This window comes from Mastigoproctus giganteus, chromosome 12 (genome assembly GCF_048544385.1).
Source record: "Mastigoproctus giganteus isolate SK-2022 chromosome 12, ASM4854438v1, whole genome shotgun sequence".
NCBI classification, from domain to species: Eukaryota; Metazoa; Arthropoda; class Arachnida; order Uropygi; family Thelyphonidae; genus Mastigoproctus; species Mastigoproctus giganteus.
Genome location: NC_143586.1, coordinates 12,430,090 through 12,449,161, shown reverse-complemented (window position 1 = coordinate 12,449,161; position 19,072 = coordinate 12,430,090). Strand labels below are relative to the sequence as shown.

The window sequence follows — 19,072 nt, the reverse complement described above, 5'->3', positions numbered from 1 at the left end:
TTAAAACCCGGTTTCTTCGATTCACTGAATTCTCCAACCAGAAGTTTAACAGAGAGATTTCTTATTAATATAGAACAGGCAGTCTTGTCGAAATTCTGTTTTCAGATTAAAAGTGTAAACTAAAGGTCACATTTGCTAGTTTTTATAAAGGGTAGGGAGCATGGTGTTGAAGGGGGTATGTAGAACAAGGAAATTCGAGCAATAGTTTGTTATTCGAGAGTTGTTGTAGGGTTTTTGAAGCATCAGCAGCTAAGGTCGTATTGCTCCGTGTATACTTTCTGTAAGTTTCGTGTGTTCTCAGGTCGATTTTCTGTTTTCTGGATGAAAAACTCGAGTTTCTGGGAGAAAGAAACCGTGCTGCCCTCTCCTGAGACCTACTAACCAAGCCATGTTCTGCAAAAGGCCCATAAAAATTGCGCACGACATCGATGGGATTCGAACTTAAGTCTTTTCCACCCAGTGTGGGAGGATGGCGATCCTACCAACTGTGTTACCCAATAGCATTTATCCTGCTATTGGAGTCAAAGTACTCCTCTGCACCTAATGGTACATTAATTGAAAAAAAAAATTAGTTTATAAATAAAAAATGCTTAATATCGATTCTCCACGGAGTTTGATGATCAAAAACTCTGCGAGAAACTTTCTATACGTTTCTGGTGTCTAGAGATATGGCTGTCTGGTATTGTTTGGAAAAAAATATTCAAAACATGTTCAGTTGGAGTTAGGCTTAAAGGAAAATATTGTTTGGATGTAATTAATAATAATAATAATAATAATAATAATAATAACAAATAATGACAATCCCAGTCACCGTGTCAACCATCGGTATGGTGCCAAAGAGTCTCCATTTGAACCTAGCAGCAATAAGCCTCCCAAAAAAAAACTCCAGACAGCCGCAATCCCTGTTGGATAATTTTTTATTATTTGTTTATTGTACAAGGGGTCCAAGCCAGCTGTCCTAGCATCCCCGCCAATAATCAAAATACTGTACAGATATTTACAGACTTACAGCTCTAATTCCCGTTCCATTACAAGAGATTAAAGTTCTGCACTTCATGTTCCCGCCCAAGTATGACCAATAAAGAGAATTTATTGGTCATACTGAAGAAAAGCTTGCAATTCAGTTCTTTAAATTGCAAGCGTCATACATTGGGCGTATCCAATATGACCTTATGTTCATGTGGTCTCCCAAAGAACTGGGAACAAGTTCTGTTCTATTGGATAAGCCGATACCTCTATGGGATCGCAATTGTCAATGTAAATACAGCACCAAAGAGCGTGCTAGCAGTGCGTCCTACCCTTTTAGGCTTAGAAGAAACATGTAAATCCCTCACTCCGAGGAGTGCCAGCAATCCCGCACCTTGGTTGTTGTTGTTGGATTTTAGGAGCATAGGCAACTAAGGCGATGTTGCTCTGCGTATATTGTCTGTAAATTGTTGTGTTCTGTGGTCGATTTTCGGTTTGCCGGACGAAACCCGAGTTTCCAGAAGAAAAACCATGCTACCTACGCCTGAGACCGACTAACTCAGCCGCGTTGTGATAAAGACCCAAAAAAATTCCTCCCTTCATCGTCGGGATTCCAACGCAAGTTGCATTGGAATCCCGTCGAGGGCCGCGCACCTTGGAGGATGCCAGTGTTGATCCTACCCATTTTGAGTTAGCTATAACTTGCAAATACCGCAGTCTGTGTGGGTAGCACAGTGGTAAGGCCACTGTCCTCCCCACACCAGGTGGAAAAGGCCGCATTCGAGTCCCGTCGATGACGTCATAAACTTTAATGGACTTTTTTTCGCTCCGTGGCTGAGTTAGTCGGTCTCAGGTATAGATAGCAAGGTTCCTCCCATAACCAGGGATTTTTTCGTCCAGCAATGCAGGCAAGTCAACCAAAGAACACATGCAATTTACAGACCTAATACACATGGGTAGTTCAATTAACATTCTGTGTGACCTTAATTTTTTTTCGCAGATCTCGCAATTTACAGACACAATACATATATGGGTAGATGTAAGAAATTACCGGGTGACCCTAATACAACAGTTGCAGATCCCACACTCCATAGGGTGCCAGCAATCCTGCAACTTGGATGTTGCTAGCAGTGCTCCTACCCATTTTGGGTTAGCTGTTATATTGCCCATACCGCAATCCGAGGAGTGCCAGCCATCCTGCACCATGGAGAGTGCCAGCAGCATAGCCTACCCTATTTGGGTTAGCATGATAAAAAAATCATTGTTGTCTTGTAGAGTGGCCTTGTCCCATGCAGTTTGGTTTAATTGTTGGGCTCTGTGTTCTGCAATCTTGGTTCGACTAAGTGCAAAGATTTCCAGCGCATAGATAGTTAATGCTCTATAAGTGTCTTCCTCAAGTAGCAGAATGGATTCTTGATTGCACGGATTTCTCTGAATTGCGATGAGGAAATTGAGCCTGCTGTTGTCATAGGAGGATCACTGGTACATTATGTGCTCCCAGGACTCCTCTTCGCCGCAGTGGCAGCGTTGGTCATTCTTGATTCCCATGGCCCTCAGTTTCTGTTGGAAGGGTCCATGTCCGGTAATGACAAAGGTCACTTGGAGAACAGGCGAGGGCGAGGTTGGTGGTTTGGAGTAGATTGTACTGATAGATGGAAGGAAATGTTTTGTGGTGTCTCCATTTGATGTGGCGTCCCAGTTGCCATATCTTTTGTGGATGCTGATTTATACTTCTCCTCTCCTGTCTCGGGTCATTTGTGATGTCAAGTTGTAGATTTAGAAGTTGAGTTGGGACTCCTTTTCTTAAGTGATAGAAAAGACTTGTAACCATTTCTAAGTATAGCGGCTGGCATCCTGTTAACATCTGGCGCGTAGTGGTGCTGACAGTGCGTACGCCCTGCAAATTGATAGGAGCATGAATTTGTGGACTGAATACAGCTTGCATTTATTTATTGCTAGGATGGCTTGATGGGTTCAGAATATACAACTCATCTTGTACTTTGTCACGGATGAAGCCAGTTGTTGTTGTTGTTTTTGTTGTAAGGGAATGAACAACTTTGGCCACATTGCACCAAATATAATGTCTGTAAACTGTGTGTGTTCTGTGGTCGAAATTGTTTTCGATCACAAAACCGAGTTTCTGGGAGAAAAAAAAACTGTACTTTTGGCCAAATAACTCAACCACAATGTGAAAAATGCCGATAAGAATTCCTCGCATCATTGACGGGATTCGAACTCGGGCCTTTTCTACCCAGTGTGGAGAGGACGGCGATACTACCAACTGTGTTACCCACGAGGGCTACAGATGAAGCAACACATACGACGACCAATGCGGTTCCATTCTTTCCAACAAAGAAACGAGAAAATACGTTTGCAGTGGAACCAAGGACCCCAGCACTGGACAGTGCAGAATTGGAGAAACTTGGCCTGGTCTGACGAATCTCGATTTCTGCTGTATCATGCTGATGGTAGGGCCACTAACAGCATGTGTCCTTGGACCCATCCTGCCAGGTGTCAACAATACTGGTTGGCCCCGGTGATGTAGTGGTGGGTGAGATTTCTTAGTACAGATTGAGCCCTTTGATACCAGTGGAGAAACATTTGGACTCCAGATTATCTGATCAGGGCATCCCTTCAGGACTGCAGTGCATCCATATGCGAATGGATTTTTCCACAGGATAATGCGCTATGTCACAAGATGTATAGTATTGTGTTCAGAAACATGAACGTGAATTACACCGACAGCAGTGGCCTCTCTAGTCACCAATATCAACCCATTTGAGACTCCTGAATGGAACTCTTTGGAGTAGAGATCTACAACCATCTTATTTGCAACAACTGTCGAAAGCAATTGAGTCAACGCGGACCAACATTCCTGAGAGACGCTTTTGGCATCTCGCTGAATTCATGCAAGTCCAAGTATTCTAAGGGCTAAATGTACCTTTTCACTATTAGACGGGCGTATCTATAAACTGGCCACTGAATGGATCAAAAAGAGGTCAGCAGGTTAAATAGACTGTGGCATTTAATAATGAATTAGGGACTTGATCATTTCTATCCGTGCCAAAATATAGAAAGTAGTTAGCAGCAGTGCTAAATTGACTACAGAAAATCCCATTGTAATCATATTTCAAGCTGTATAGCCACATTTGGAAATTGTGTCAGTACTGAGATAATGTTCTTGAACCTGATTATATTGGGTTATCCAATTGAGGTGGAAATAAATTTATATTATATGCTCTGTTACCAACGTAACCCCAGTACTCACAATGGACTAGTGGGTTGTGTAATTAATGGATAATCCATTAGCCATTTATGCATTATACATTAATTCATAACCCATTATCCATTGTCCATTTACCAATCGAATGTATATCCATTAACCAACCCAATTTATATCTATTGTCCATTACCCAACCCAATGTATATCCATTGTCCATTACCCAACCCAATGTTAACCATTAACCAACCTAATGTACTGTCCATTAACCAACCCAATGTATTGTCCATTAACCAACCGAGGTGTTTTGTAAAATGACGTTGATCAAGCTGGAATGACTGTGAATGTTACAGTTAAAATTGCAATATTCACTCCTCAATCCTGAAGAAAGTAGGCCAAATATGCTTTTATTTGGAGTGAGGTAGATAGCTCCGAATAATTTGAATCGCTTGTTATGTCTTTTGCCTCTGGAGCGTACATAGCTCATGCTAGGATATGTTAGATTGTCGCTGTTTCTTTGAAGTTGCAAATTATAAATGAAATTTGTTAATGTTAGGTCTGTAAACTAATTGAAATGGGTGGAACCTTAGTTAATGACTACTACAAGCAATAATACAATGCAAATGGAATTGATCCAACTCGGTACTGATATTTTAATATCTGCAAGAATAACTGAATTTTTATTTTATTTCATTTTATGAAGAGGGATTGATTCAAGAATCGTCTATACACCGCATTTAGCACTTGACTGCTTTGTGTACAGAGCTTAGATTGATTAATAGCATTGGGAGAAAAATAACAATGATACTCGAGTCAGAGACCTATTAACTGGGCCACGGTGAGGAAAAAACCGATGAAGAATCCTTCTGCTTCAATAGCATTGAAATCCAGGTACTTTCAACACGATGAAGACATGAGGATATTTTTGTTTTGAATTCCTTTTGTGTTTACTGTGTCAATGCGACTGAAAACGCCCAATGAATAGCAATATCCTGCCAACAGAAAGAAATTACTTTGTATTTATTTCCTGTTTTTGTTGAAGTCAAAGGTTTTTTTTTTTGCACTTGCGCATTGCTGAACCTTTGTGTGTGATGCGTTCTCAATACTGTGTCTGCAGAAACACATAAAATCGGTCTACTGAATCAAATTGGTCTACCGAACAGTAATCATCAAAGGTTGAACAGAGGTGCGAAAGGGCTTCCTCCACTTCTTTTCCGAACGCCTGATAATCACTGAGCCGAGTTTTATTGAGAATCACCTTGGTAAGTTCTGGCTTTCTTTTTAATTTGAATTTCGATTAACATTATGATGAGAAAGTTAAGTTATTTATTTAAAGAGGGACAGAGGGATTACTTCGCACGGAATCCTGTTACACTTGCAGTGCTCACAAGAAAGGGAAGTTGTTTTTTTTTTCTTATCTACTGAAGTAAATGAACTTAACTTCGGACGTGGTTCAACGGACATAAGACTTTTAATTTTCAAAGTACATTTCTCATGTGACTTTCTGGTCCAGTCCAAGCAGAATGGGCCAACGCACTTAAAAATGTCTTGAAAAATTTGTATATTTAGAAAGCTAGTTTTTTGTTTCTTCCAAAACATATACCTTTATAAGAAAAATTGCTAAAAACAGCAAATAAGATAGAATTCTTTCTTAAAAAGATCGTTCTGAAAGGATCATCTAAGCATTGTGATTCTTCGACTCTCAAAACAAGCTAACAATTAAACCATGTTGATCGCAGCTCTAGTTTAATAGCATTAGGAGAAAAAATCAGGAGCTGCGATTTACATGGTCCAGGATGGAACTCCACCGTGTGGTACATCTCTATTAAAATCGGTACATGTCATAAGGCAGTTACGATGTGAGATGTGTGGACTCTAAGATTGATTTAATTGTACTAAGAGTAGTGTTGTAATAGTGAAGAAATTTTTGTGAATGGAAATTAGAGCCCATTTGTCTATTCTACCATAGGCTATTGTTATATCGAAGAAAATTACATCAAGTTGCATTCTCTCATTGAGGGCTTTCTTTGGTATAATCACCATTTTCCCACACCGGTTGTAAAAGACCTGAGTTCGAATCCCGTCAATGATGCGAAGAATTTTTATGGGCCTTTTTCATAATAGTTGATCTCGAGAGAGGGTAGCGTGGTTTTGTCTACAGGAACCAGGATTTTTCGTCCGGCAAACAGCAAATAGACCACAGAAAACACGCAGTTCACGGACATATTATATATGGCACAATATGACCTATGCTGCTGATGTGCCGAAAATCATACAAAAACATGAAGGCTTTGTTTATTTTAATAAGGATGTCCACGCGGTTGCTATATGCAGATTCGGATTCATCCCTTAATCACCGTGTGGAGATACATTGGTCAGTGGTTGAAACGGTGGTCTGCAATGGAGGGCCCAATTGCTTTTTCGAATATCTTAAGAAACTCACAGCTAATGGCAATAGATTTAAAATGTTGCGGCCACTTGGGGACCTCATGAGTTCTATCTCTGTAACGTTGATCGTTTACTGGTGCTTGAGAGTGACTTCCGACGAGGGGCCGGGAGTCACTCTCAAGATTACAGAAGTCCAGTTCGGAACACTGTAATGGATCTGATCTAAACTTGGATCGTTTTCTATTTGGACTGTTCACAGAGTTAGAACCGAAGTTACCTACCTAAATCTCTGGTCTGTTCACAAAGTTAAAACTCTGTGGACAGTCGAAATAGAACACTTGTTAACCAGCTCAATACATTGAAGCGATAGCTACATTTTTACCAAACACTTAGAATGAATCTCCATGCTAATATGCGCAAAAGGGTATTACGCATGTTATAATTTTAATCACACTTAATTAGGAGTCGAAACATACTTATGTTGATGACTGAAATAAGTAATGAAACGGATGCTGGGTATTATGATGTTTGCTGTCAAATCGCTTCTCCAGTAATATGAATCTGGGAGGATGAAAAAATATTGGCGTTGTGTTTTAGATCAATTTCTTTAGCATATTATAGTGAAAGGAACGTCTGTTTTATACTTTTCCCCTTTGGTTGGCTTTTAGTGGTTTCGTATCCTGATGTTACAGCAGTTATCCCAATGGTAGCTTAAGTCTGTACAGGTTTTTGACACCAATTGCGTTTTCACATGTCAATGGAAGGGCATAATTAAATTTAATGTAAAAGCATCGGTGGTGCCAAAATATCATCCATTTACAACAAGATGCCTTCCTGAATTGTTGGTAAGCATACTTTCTTGCAGAATGTAAATGCTGTTGGTTTCAAAAGGAGAAAATAAGGAAATGAGAAACGAATTGACCATGTTGTAACTTCAGGTTCAATGAATACATCAGAATTGCAGATTTAACAAACTAAGTATTGGGTTAACTCCAACTGTAAACCTCAGTTGAACATATTCTTCCTTTTTTTTATTTGTTTTTGGTCACAGTTCGAAAAGATCTAACCCCGCTCTCCGCCCTTATCGGAGTTCTAATTGCTTCCCCTCTAGTTGTGGGTCATATGGGCAATTTCTGAAAATATCAACAGAAAGTTGGACTGGGCGTGCGTAGAGAATAAAAAAAGTTATTTGGTTCATCTAGTCTTCATTAGGGAAGTATATAATTCGTCAGTGCAGGAACTACCTGTACAAAGAGCAAACGACCACTACTCCGCGTTATTATACCTCTACGAGTTATTAGGCAAGTATCAGTAAGGATTTTGCTGTGAGTACAGCAAGGGCGAGTTATTTCCAGGTTGAATTTTTAGCCTACTGTTTAGGTAGTTATTACAGTCTCTTTAATATGAATATTAATTTAGAAAAGATCATACTAGTTAGGTGAGTCGTATATATGATTGATACTAGCATGGAAACTATCAGTATTTCCTATAACTCAGCTTTATTATCTATTTATATATTTTTCAATTTGCTTAAACTTTGAAGAGATAATTATATGATGTACGTGTATGTGTGTTAGAGTCAAAGCAACTAAGGTTTGAGATATCAGAATATTTTACTGTAATTTGGGGGTATTCTGTGGTTTTTTTTGGAAGAAAATAATATCTCTCCTATTATAGTTCTCTATATGAACGTTTCCTTAATAAATCAGCTGATTTAATCAGTTTCGAGAGGTTCCATGATGTTTATTTCAGAGAGGCGGATTTTTCATCCAGTAAACAAGCATTAACGTACAATACCCACTCACAGTTTACAGAAACAATATAATAATGGCTCACAAATGAAAAAGATTATACTGTTCTCATCGCTTTTTGTAGTATCGAGCAAGTCTATCCTCTTTTTAATCTAATTGTGCTAATCTGGTATTTAAAAAAATAATTGTGATATTTTTGGGTCATCAGAACTAACTGTTCTGCTCATTATATGTCCATTAATTTCGTGTGGTCTCTGGTCGATTTGCTTCATGGAAAGCCCAAGTTTCTGGCAGCGGGAACATCAGAATTAACTGTCAGATCTCCACATCTTTTCTGTTTTAGTACTTTCCCAGGTAATAAGTTTTCTAATATGAAAATTACGAAAAGGAGCTTTACCATTCCTTCTTTTTTTCTAAGCTTTGGAATATTCAAGTATCGGAGGGCACTTTTCTAATCATTAAATTAATAAATGTTATCTGCATTCTCGTTTTAAATTGAGGTTTGCTTTAATAGGGTTCCCTTCCATGCTACAGCCATGAAAATCTTCTTTGTCTCAGTGGTGCTCACAGGAATGTTAGCCGCAGCACAAGATGTGGTAAGTTTTTAATATTTTAAGTCAAAATAGAAGTTTTCTAATGAATAAATTGGAAGAATTTCTTAGCATTCAGGAGCAGGTGTTCTTTAGGTTAAAGAAAGAAGATTTACACAGGCTTATACATGGAATACCCATTGATAAAACTGTTTACTCTGCTTTGGGTTGCTACTGCGTTTTGTTTCCTTCACACAGTTCTGAATTTTTATTTGAATGTACTAGATCAATAGAATATATTGTCACAAAATCTGACTTTCAAAATATTCTTTTACATTCTAGGGACAAGACCAAATAGAAAATGTTATAAGGTAAGTAACACTGATTAATGACTTTATTTTTTAAAAATACGAGTGTGGCAATAAATTTCCCGGACTGGTTCCATAAAAAGATCACAAATTTAAAAAAAAAAACAACAGCACAGAAGTGATCAAAAGCACTCCTTTGGATCACTGTAATATCTGGAAAATACAATCCTCTATAGGTACAGGATTGTAATTTGCAGAGAAGGGCAACCGATGTACGATGGCACTTGAGATTCACTGAATTTGGCAATGATTAGTTTTTGAATTATCTTTCGAATTATTCAGTTAACTGTGATCCCCTCCCACACCAAAAGTCTAGATTAGGGCACAGAAAATGTGGAAGTAAGCAAGAAAAAAAAGTAAATGTTTCGAAATCACTTACATGTCTTTTTTAAGAGCCCAGAATGTGGCTAGAATTTTGAACTCGAGAGAATGGGTACTGCAAGGAAAAGTTAGTTTACCAATAGTATCAGATGTAATGCTGGTGCATTCTGTTGGCCCTCACACAAAAAAAAAATCAAAATGGTTCAATTTCTTCTAAATGACATCTTCAGGTCCTTTTTTCTTCTTTCAACAGGCCCTCTCGTAGCGAGATGGTAGTCGTGGAGGACTTCGAGAGATATGCCACAGTAGCCCTTCCCAAAATCTACAGAGATTACCTGAACGACGGGGCGGATGAAAACTTCACTCTGAGGGAAAACGTCAGGGCCTATAAAAGGTAACCTCTTTCCTTTGACCTCCAACAAATAAGTAATATTAAGTAGTAGCAATATTAGTGGAATTCTCTTCTACAAGAAACCGTTTAAAGCGAGTATATTGTCATTCTTCATTTACTCTTCACATAAATTTTAGTATCTTCTTGTTCAAAATACCATCTTTCTATTTATATATAAACCACCATGTCAAGGAACACTTGTACAAAGTGTCCAATAAATTTTGACATAATCGTGTATAAAAGTCATTTGGGACAGAGTAGGATTGTATATATAGCTGGTGAATAACATATAATCTGTCCTCTAAAAGGTATACAGACAAAACCATTTTTACAGTCCATTGGTTCCCCGGGAAGAGAAGTGACTCAGGGAAGAGGGGAAGGCGTATGGTTGAGACAAACGAGTTGTTCTAGTGGTGGCACGTGGAGTCGACCTAATTGATTTACACAGTGGAGTTATTGTCTGATGTCACATTGCTTGCTTGCAAATTCGTGTGGATGCTGACCTTCTGCATCACCCAAAATTGCCTCTGTGATGGTATCATGAAATCGAACATGACTCTGCCACCACTGTCAGCCAATACACAGGAAGACCACAGAATCTATAGTAGGAGCTTACACTCGTAAAACCTATAGCAAGAAATGAAACGTCTGGTGAGGACCAGACCAAAAAATATTACACCAGTAGCTCGAGTGGTCACTGTTCTTCGGGAGATATGCTGGACTGAGCGTCCTGCAGTTTATCGTTCGTTGATGAAAAGATTATCCACGAAAGTGGAGTGTGTTCTGTCGGCATCTACTCCAAAGGGGGAAGACACGTTATTGATGTGAGCGACAGCGACATCATTGGGAAAGCGACGTATCTCCTGATATCTTGTTGAGGATAGTGTAGCTTTTGATATTCTGCCAACAGAAAGTCAAAAGTTTATTTTGTTATTTTACAAAATAATCAATGGTTTTATAACAAAACATCATGGATATCCACTAAGGACTAGAAGGTATTGAGAGTTGTAGGTATTCGGATGATAAAAGTGTATAATATAGAGTTTGATGGGGTGGTATTAAACAGTTGTCTCCGAGTTTAATTGTTTGGAATATGTTGATTTGCGTTTAGATTTACTGAATAATGTTGATAATGTAAATGGTTTGGTGGATGGGATTGAGACATTACTTATTAAAACACGGGAAAATTTCATTGCCTTTCAAAATTTTGCAAATTCATTTCGTGAGAAGGAATATACTTTTGCAATGGAAGAGTTAAGGTTGAATAATGGATGAATTGGTGGACTGTACCCTCTTCTTTACATGGAACAGTATGTTATTTTTTATGTAGGAACAGAGAAAATTCTTTGCAGAGGTGCACAGGATGTTGGTACTCTGTTTCCTTAATGGGTGGGTGTCCACTTCTGCTCCTACCAACGCTGTTGGCAAGAAGCCTTAGTTGTTTTTCTTGGATTTGGTCCCGCAATAACACCTTCTTTCAGCTTGGTTTTGATGGTTAATATGAGTAACTTCTGTCGAGCTCTCTGGCTGCTGGTAGATAGCTGTTCGTTGAACTCTGTCTTTTGGAGAAAACCGGCGATGATCAATCTCTAGGATGTGATGCATGTGGTTACTGTGAAAGTGTCTCTTCATCGGTTTCTGTTGTAGCCTACTTGTCCAGTTCGTTGTGATGATCAGTCTCTAGGATGTGATGCTTGTGCTCATCTGAGGACAGTGTCTCTTCATCGGTTTCTGCTGTAGCCAGATAGTTGTGCTGTAGCTCAGGTAGCCAGGTTGTTGTGCTGTATCATTGCACAGTATAGTTGATTTGTAATGTGAAATTTTTATTACAAATAATTGCATACTGTGCTGTACTATTTCTATATGTATGGCGGATTTGCCAGATTTTTTTTTTTTTTTTTTTTTGGCTAGGAGCCGCTTTACTCAATAAATGAAAAAAATAATAAAAAAAGAATGAGGTTAAGAAGAAATTATTAAGAAAAAGTATCAGTAGCGTTTGTTTGGAAAATAGTTTAGTATTGTAATCTAATGTAAACAAATCGTAGAGAATGGGTTTTGTTGCTTAATTTGCAACGCACTGCGGCTGTAGTGCTTGGGGTCTTTCTGTCTTTTTCACTTATTTTGTATTTTTTTTTATGATTTACGTTAAATTTACACTGGATAACTTTTTCGTTCAGGTACCGAATTCGACCTAGACTACTCCATAACGTGGCTAACTTGGATACATCAGTTTCAATGCTGGGACAGAAGGTCTCGTTTCCCCTCTGCGTGGATCCAACATCTTACCAGCGCTTGTTCCACCCAGAAGGCGAAGTCGGAACAGCGAAAGGTAGGCGTCAGCACAAAATATTCGATAAATCTCGCGTTGTCGCGGAAGATGATCCCAATAAACATTTTCCGTGTTTCTTTCAGCTGCTTCAAGTGCTGGGATCGTGATGATATTGAGCAGCCTATCTACTTCTTCCATTGAGGAAGTAGCCAAAGCAACACCGCAAGCCATTCACTGGATGATGGTCTACGCTTTGAAAGATCGAGAGGTAAATAGGCTTATTGTGGCGGAAGCAATGAGGAACGGCTTCAAAGCGATCGTATTGACATCAGACTCTCCTACCTATGGTAATAAGGTGAACGACAGAAAGAACAATTTCACTATTCCAGACACTGTTAGGTAAGAAGCACACCAACTGAATAATGAATTCAATAATACCGTGGAGCAATAAATTTATAAAATGTCTTGATCTATTGTTCGTAACCGAACGAAAACCAGTACATATCCTATAGGGTGATAATCACAGGTCTGTTTCATTGCCCCAGCTAGTCCTATCCTACTATATCCACCCTAAAATCATTTAACTCATCTACCCATGTAATATGTCCATAAATTGCGTGCGTGTGTTCTATCGTAGATTTTCCTATTTTGATGGACCAAAAACCCTATTTTAAGGGGTAGATTACCTATCAGAAAAGGTCAGAGATCGTGTCCCTCATTCAGGGACACGATCCCTTGCTTTTTTCCACCCAGTGTGGGGAGGACGGTGATTGTAAGCACTGTGCCCCACTATGCAGGGAGTCCTATCGAATCGGAAAGCCCTCGTGGGTAACACAGTTGGTAGAATTGCCGTACTCCAGGGTGGAAAATACTTGAGTTCGCGTCTCATCGATGACGGGAGGAATTTTTATGGACCTCTTTCGCAACGTGGCTGAGTTAGTCAGTCTCTCAGCGAGGGCAGCATGATTTTCTTTCCCTGAAACTCGGGGTATTTCGTCCAGGAAACAGAACATCGACCACAAAACACATGCAATTTATAGACAATATATACAGAGCAATATAGCCTCAGTCGCTGATGCTCCTGAAAACCCTACTACAATAACAACATTTGTATGCATACCGTAGTTTTCATCACATATTCGTCTTTAATGTTAACTCTGTTAGAGATGAAGCATTCCAGGAATTTTAATTCTGATTTACAATAAGTAAAATTCCTTAAATGCTTCAAAGAATTTCTTTCCATCAGCTAACGAAAGTTTAAAAATGATTGGAGTGATTTTCTGTTTTGCATGAAACGGTATTTTTATACATTTTCTATGTACATTGAATTCTGTCCAAGAAAAATAATTTCTGTAAGTTCAATGGTTGTAAAACTATTCTCATATTTTCTTTTCTATAGCCTTGCTATATACGCTAAGGCGTTTGGAATGCAGAATGCATCATCAAGTGAGGTCTACCAACGTGTGGCGGACTCATTAGACCCTTCAGCGACTTGGGAAACAATTCGATGGCTGAAATCCATCACCTCCTTGCCAATTATAGCGAAAGGTGTTCTCACAGGTAAGTCATATCCATACCCCAAGATATCCCCAAAAAGGAAACATTTTCAGATGCATATTTTATAAAGAACACGAATACTTCCCAGTAAAGATATTTGGAAAAATGCATTTATTTACTTGCAGGACAAGACGCCCGTCAGGCTGCACTTAGTGGTGCACGAGCTATTCTAGTGTCAAACCATGGAGGAAGACAACTAGACACGGATCCTGCCACCGTAGGTATCACCTAAGATCTTTTTTTTTCAAAAATGCAACCGCTTTTATTCTGCAATTATTCGCATGGTTTTATATCAGAGAAACAGTCCAAGTTCCATTTGTTCTGTTTCTCAGAGATGTCCTGTTTTCCTTTAGATCGAAGCCCTACCCGAGGTTGTGAATGCCGTGAGGCCTCTACCAATCGAGGTGTATGTTGACGGAGGAATAAGAAAAGGCACCGATATATTCAAAGCCCTAGCTATTGGGGCCAAGGCAGTATGCGTTGGTCGGCCTGTGATTTGGGGACTGACTTATGACGTGAGTATGAAATTATCTTCCTGTTCAAGTTACATTGATGTATATTCTTCTGGATTCCTTCTACATAAATATATTATTTTTTATACGCAGGGAGCAGAAGGAGCCAAAATGGTACTGGATATTTTCAAGCAGGAGTTTAATAGAACCATGATGTTGGCCGGTAAGAATAATTCCATCATTTGTCTTTAAAGTTATACATTCTTAATTCTCTCTCTCTCTCTCTCTCTCTCTCTCTCTCTCTCTCTCTCTCTCTCTCTCTCTCTCTCTCTCTGTCTCAAATATGATTTTTTGGAAGTTTATGCTTGACCGTGTAGTCAAAATGGAATTTCTAATAGAATACGATCTATTCTATTAGATTGTCCTTGCATATATGTTTTTTTATGAAAACCCCAAACAGGAAAGATATTAGAACCTATAGTACCTTGTGTTGATTGAAAGTTGAGAAAACAGAAGCTTATTGACATATCCTGAAAACTGGATACCCAATTGCAAAAGAAAAAACAGTCGGCAGTCCGTAAGATGGAAGCTTTTAAGGACACCTTTATGCCAAACACGAAGAAAAGCCTTAGAAATGTCAAGAGCAAGTGTTAGAGTTTCACCAAACTTTTTCATTGAATTTGTCCATAGATGGATAACGCCAGCCAGTATTTCTCCAGTGGATCGACATTGACAGAATCCATACTGACGATCAGTAATCAGATAGAAGGTTTTGAGACAGTTACAGTTGTCGGTTAATGGATTTCTCTATTATATTTGGAAAGAGTAGAGGTACCAACAAAAGGTCGATTACTGGATGGGAGTGATTTGTCACTTTTTTCAGGAATCGGCCAGATATGAGCAACTTTCCAAGCAGAAGGAAAACCACGAGTGAAATACGAACGTATATAAAGGTGACCCAGAACAAGTTCCAGCTCAGGAGCACAGGTTTTGAGAACAAGTGAAAAATATCATCGGGATCTGTAGTCTTCTTTGCACCAAGACTGTTCAGAATTCTTCTGACAATCTTTAGACGGAAGACTACAGTAAGGATTAAGCGACATTGTCTTCAACAGAATAGCTAAACGACAAGCAGAATGGTAGAAAGTCGGCTTTATCTTAAGCTGAGAAGATAACAAAACCACCAGACTTTAACAAAAGTAGAAATAAATAAATAAATTTTCTACTCTTAGCTTTTTTAAAATCCAGTTTGAAATAGTGTATTAAAACTGTTGCGAGTTTTAGTGTAGGCAGAAAATGGCTGAACATTTCGATGCAAGCTAATTGAGCATTCTTATTTTGAACAGCCTTAACATATTTATTGGAAAATCAAGGTTTATTGGTAAAGGATGACATTTAATTTTAAAGTGAGGTGTGGAATGAAGGATTTCATCTGTACAAAAATAATTTCAGCGACACGACCTGAGCCAACATTGACCTGAGAAGATTTAAAACAGTAATCCAACCATGAAAAAAGAGAACAGAAATACTGCAGATCATCCCAGTTTGTATTCTTCTAATGCCACACAACAAAGCTGGGAATTGCCGCGAGAAGCCTCCATCGGAAAGAAGAGACTTTCACGTTGTGAATTGAGGTGCTCAGAGGACCACTCATCTCAGCTGTGTACTTTGAAGAGTCGTTCGTGAGAAAAGAATAAAGGAATAAAGGAAAAGAATAAAATACAATTAATGGGGAGAGGGAGTCTGGTAGATATAAATGAACAATTTGTGTGAGGTCATTAGTAGCCTCAGCATCTAGACTAACTGGGTCCATGTGACTAGAAAAATGAAACCACATGGAGTTCTGAACATTAAAATCACCGAGGAAAATTACCTCACTATGGATAGTTGAACTGGATTAAGTCAAGTTTCAAAGAGGAGTTGCAGAGAGTTCCAAGTGATTAGTGGAGCTGGGAGAACAATAAAGGCAAGAGATAAATTTGAGAGTATGGGATAGACAGATTTTAAGCCAGAGAAGGTCGAAAAGAAGAGATTCCATATTACTGTCTTTGGCAAGGAATATCAGAGCGAACATACGCACTAGCACTACCTTTGAAGCGAAGGGCGAATAATAAGAACAACTGAGATGAGCGGTGGTCGACCCTCCCGTAGTTGAGATTCTGACAGGAAGTACGTGGGGGTTGGCAGATTGAAAGTTTAAATGGATATCATTCAGATTGAAACTGAGACCAGATGTATTTGTGAAATGGATATGGAACTGTTTGGGAAGTTTAGATCTTTTCAAAGATAAATTTGTTCTATTAGTTTGACTGTTTTCATGATGTATTCAGCAGTAAAAAAAAAAGTAGAGGGGAGTTGTTGTACGAAGTAATGAAATTTTGGATATGGTGTATACGCAGCACGAATATACCTAGCACCTTGACAAAACGTGGACTTTACAATGTCCCTTCTCCTCACATACACGTTACCAGATACTCAAGTATCTGGCAGAGAAGGAAGGGGCAGCTTGATTAAATACTAGATAATTCAGATGCCTCCTAGAGAATTTCTAAGAGGTTCGGTTCGGTGGACTATCTAGCGGCCGGTCTGCGAACACCGATTTAGAGCTGTACTCTCGAAATGATCGGAAGACTGAATCTCGCTCGCCTTGATGCCCATTATAACGTCAAAAGACACCAATCATAGTGCATGATGGAAGAGATGGGAGGTTGCCGGGGCTCTGGTCTGAGGACTAAGAATGGGTTTCAGCACTTCACTCTTCCAATAAGCAAACTGGTGTTATTTCACCAGTTAATCAGATTAACCTAGTATTGCCTGGTAGCTGTAGTGTGTATCCCACAGCTCGACCGCTACTTACGTTTGTTCGCACTTGGATGGTCTCTTCCAGTATGCATTCTTAGTACAGTGTTTCAGAACTTGCACGCTGAGGTAAATCTAGGGTTGCTATCACTTGCACCATTGTGAAAGTGTAGTATGACAATTTATTTTTTTCTAAACATGAAGACTAGCAGATGAATCGTGCTATGGTGTATAAGGGATTGAAAGTGAGATTACAGACACTTCTTCAGGTAGTAAAATATCGGAGTGATTTGTCTGAAACGCTGTACCAAGAATTTCTGCAATGGTGTGTGCGTGTGTGTCTGTGTGCGTGTGCGTGTCATTTATCATGACTCGAAATGTAGAAGAAATTTCGGTCCTGTTAAAGTCCAGGCATCATGTGGACCCAAATCATTAGATTCGGATCTATCATTAGAAGAATTAAGCAGAAAAATAATTATTACCTGCAGTTAGTATTAATCTTTGCCAATTTTGCTTATTCCTTTAGGGTCACGAGACATTGGAGACATTGCGAATTCTCAAGTTGTCAGAGAGGAATACTATCCAACACGCTGGAATCCTTACATTCCACCTCTTTGAATTCCTGCATAAAGGATATTATCAGAGTAGAAGAATTTTCTCGCCTACACTCACTCAGCTGAATCCAGATATCAATTGCACCAAAGGATAGCCCAAAACCTAGTCTAACCAGACGACACAGTGGGACAAGCACTTGAATAGATTAGTGTATATATTCGAGCGCTCATCTCACAGAAATTCAGCCGTTACTTCCTGCAAACACTGTGTAAAAAAGCATACCAAGAATAAAGGCAACATTTTGTTTAACATTTTATTTATTGGCATCTTACAATACTATCTCTCTGCTCCAAATAAATTTATAGACACTATAAAATAAAAACGTAACAAGTGTCATAACTAAGTCAATATTCACACACTCAACAAATCGAAGCTGAAAGTTGCTACTCTGCTACTTTAGTTTGAAGTAAGTAAGGTAATAATCATGAAAACGATGAAATGTGCCATTTGGGAGAGACAAGGATCCAATAATATAATCCATACTGTGGGATAACTAATAAAAATAAATACTTCATACTTTGGTCATTCAAGTACACTACCCAACTACGTGGAACACCTAATGATAAAACTGTTTATTCAATTTTTATATTAGAAACACCTAGAAAGTCACTTCAACTCAACTATCCATGTGAAATCTGTCTGTAAATTGCGTGTATTCTCTGGTCGATTTGCTTGCTTTGCTGGACGATAAATCTTACAATCAAAGCGTGAGACTGACTAACTCGGCCACGGACTGAAAAAAAGTCCATAAAAGTTCCTGGCCTAATTCGAACCGGGGCCTTTTCCATCCGATGTGAAGAAGACGGCGACGATGCCACTGCGATAAAATGCGCAGATGATAACACTGTTTACTTTACATTACATTGCATTGCTTTTGCCCTTCTTAGTTGGAGATCATCACCATGAGCTTTTCCTTTTAAGGGAAAGGTCCATGGTCGCCGATTTCGCTAGGTTCATGTTTGGATTGAATATATGTAGGTGTTCAGCCACGAACTGAAATTTATATTGAGGGTAGATGCATCTCCTAAAAGAGCTGAAGTTTTAATTAAAGTTAGGAGCTTTGTCAAATGCGTAGCCCTAACATGTCCTCATGAAAAAAAAAAAGAGTTGTAAGTGCGAACCTCAAGAAAATTCTACTTTTCAATCAACATTGATTTGAGCCGAATTCAAGGAATTTTGTGCAAAAGATGGACACTTCTTTTGAATAGTGGAATTGCAGAAAACAAAAGGATGCTTCTATCTTTATATCAGAAAGAATTAAATTAAAGAAGAGTTCTCAGAGTGCTTGGAATAAGACTTCTACGCCATTTTTAGGTGCTCAATTTCGGAAGATACTGGCCTAATAATGGGTGTAGAAATGTTGAAAAATTGGTAGATTTTTCATAATCTAGCTCGGAGATAAAATCAGTACTTCTCAAGAAGTCCCAAAAGAGTAAAAACACGAT

General features: G+C 38.8%; 1 protein-coding gene across 1 annotated transcript; it reads left to right on the top strand.

The window, feature by feature from the left end:
- The first annotated feature begins 5,382 nt into the window (after nucleotides 1–5,382).
- LOC150076696 (2-Hydroxyacid oxidase 1-like) lies at nucleotides 5,383–17,630 on the top strand. The gene is made up of 11 exons (XM_090386613.1): nucleotides 5,383–5,448; nucleotides 8,840–8,921; nucleotides 9,198–9,226; nucleotides 9,798–9,938; nucleotides 12,113–12,264; nucleotides 12,348–12,603; nucleotides 13,604–13,764; nucleotides 13,887–13,978; nucleotides 14,115–14,276; nucleotides 14,367–14,436; nucleotides 17,539–17,630. Exons 2-11 carry the CDS (start codon nucleotides 8,862–8,864, stop codon nucleotides 17,628–17,630), a joined length of 1,215 nt encoding a protein of 404 aa, XP_090242739.1. The 5' UTR covers nucleotides 5,383–5,448; nucleotides 8,840–8,861.
- The last annotated feature ends 1,442 nt before the right edge of the window (nucleotides 17,631–19,072 follow it).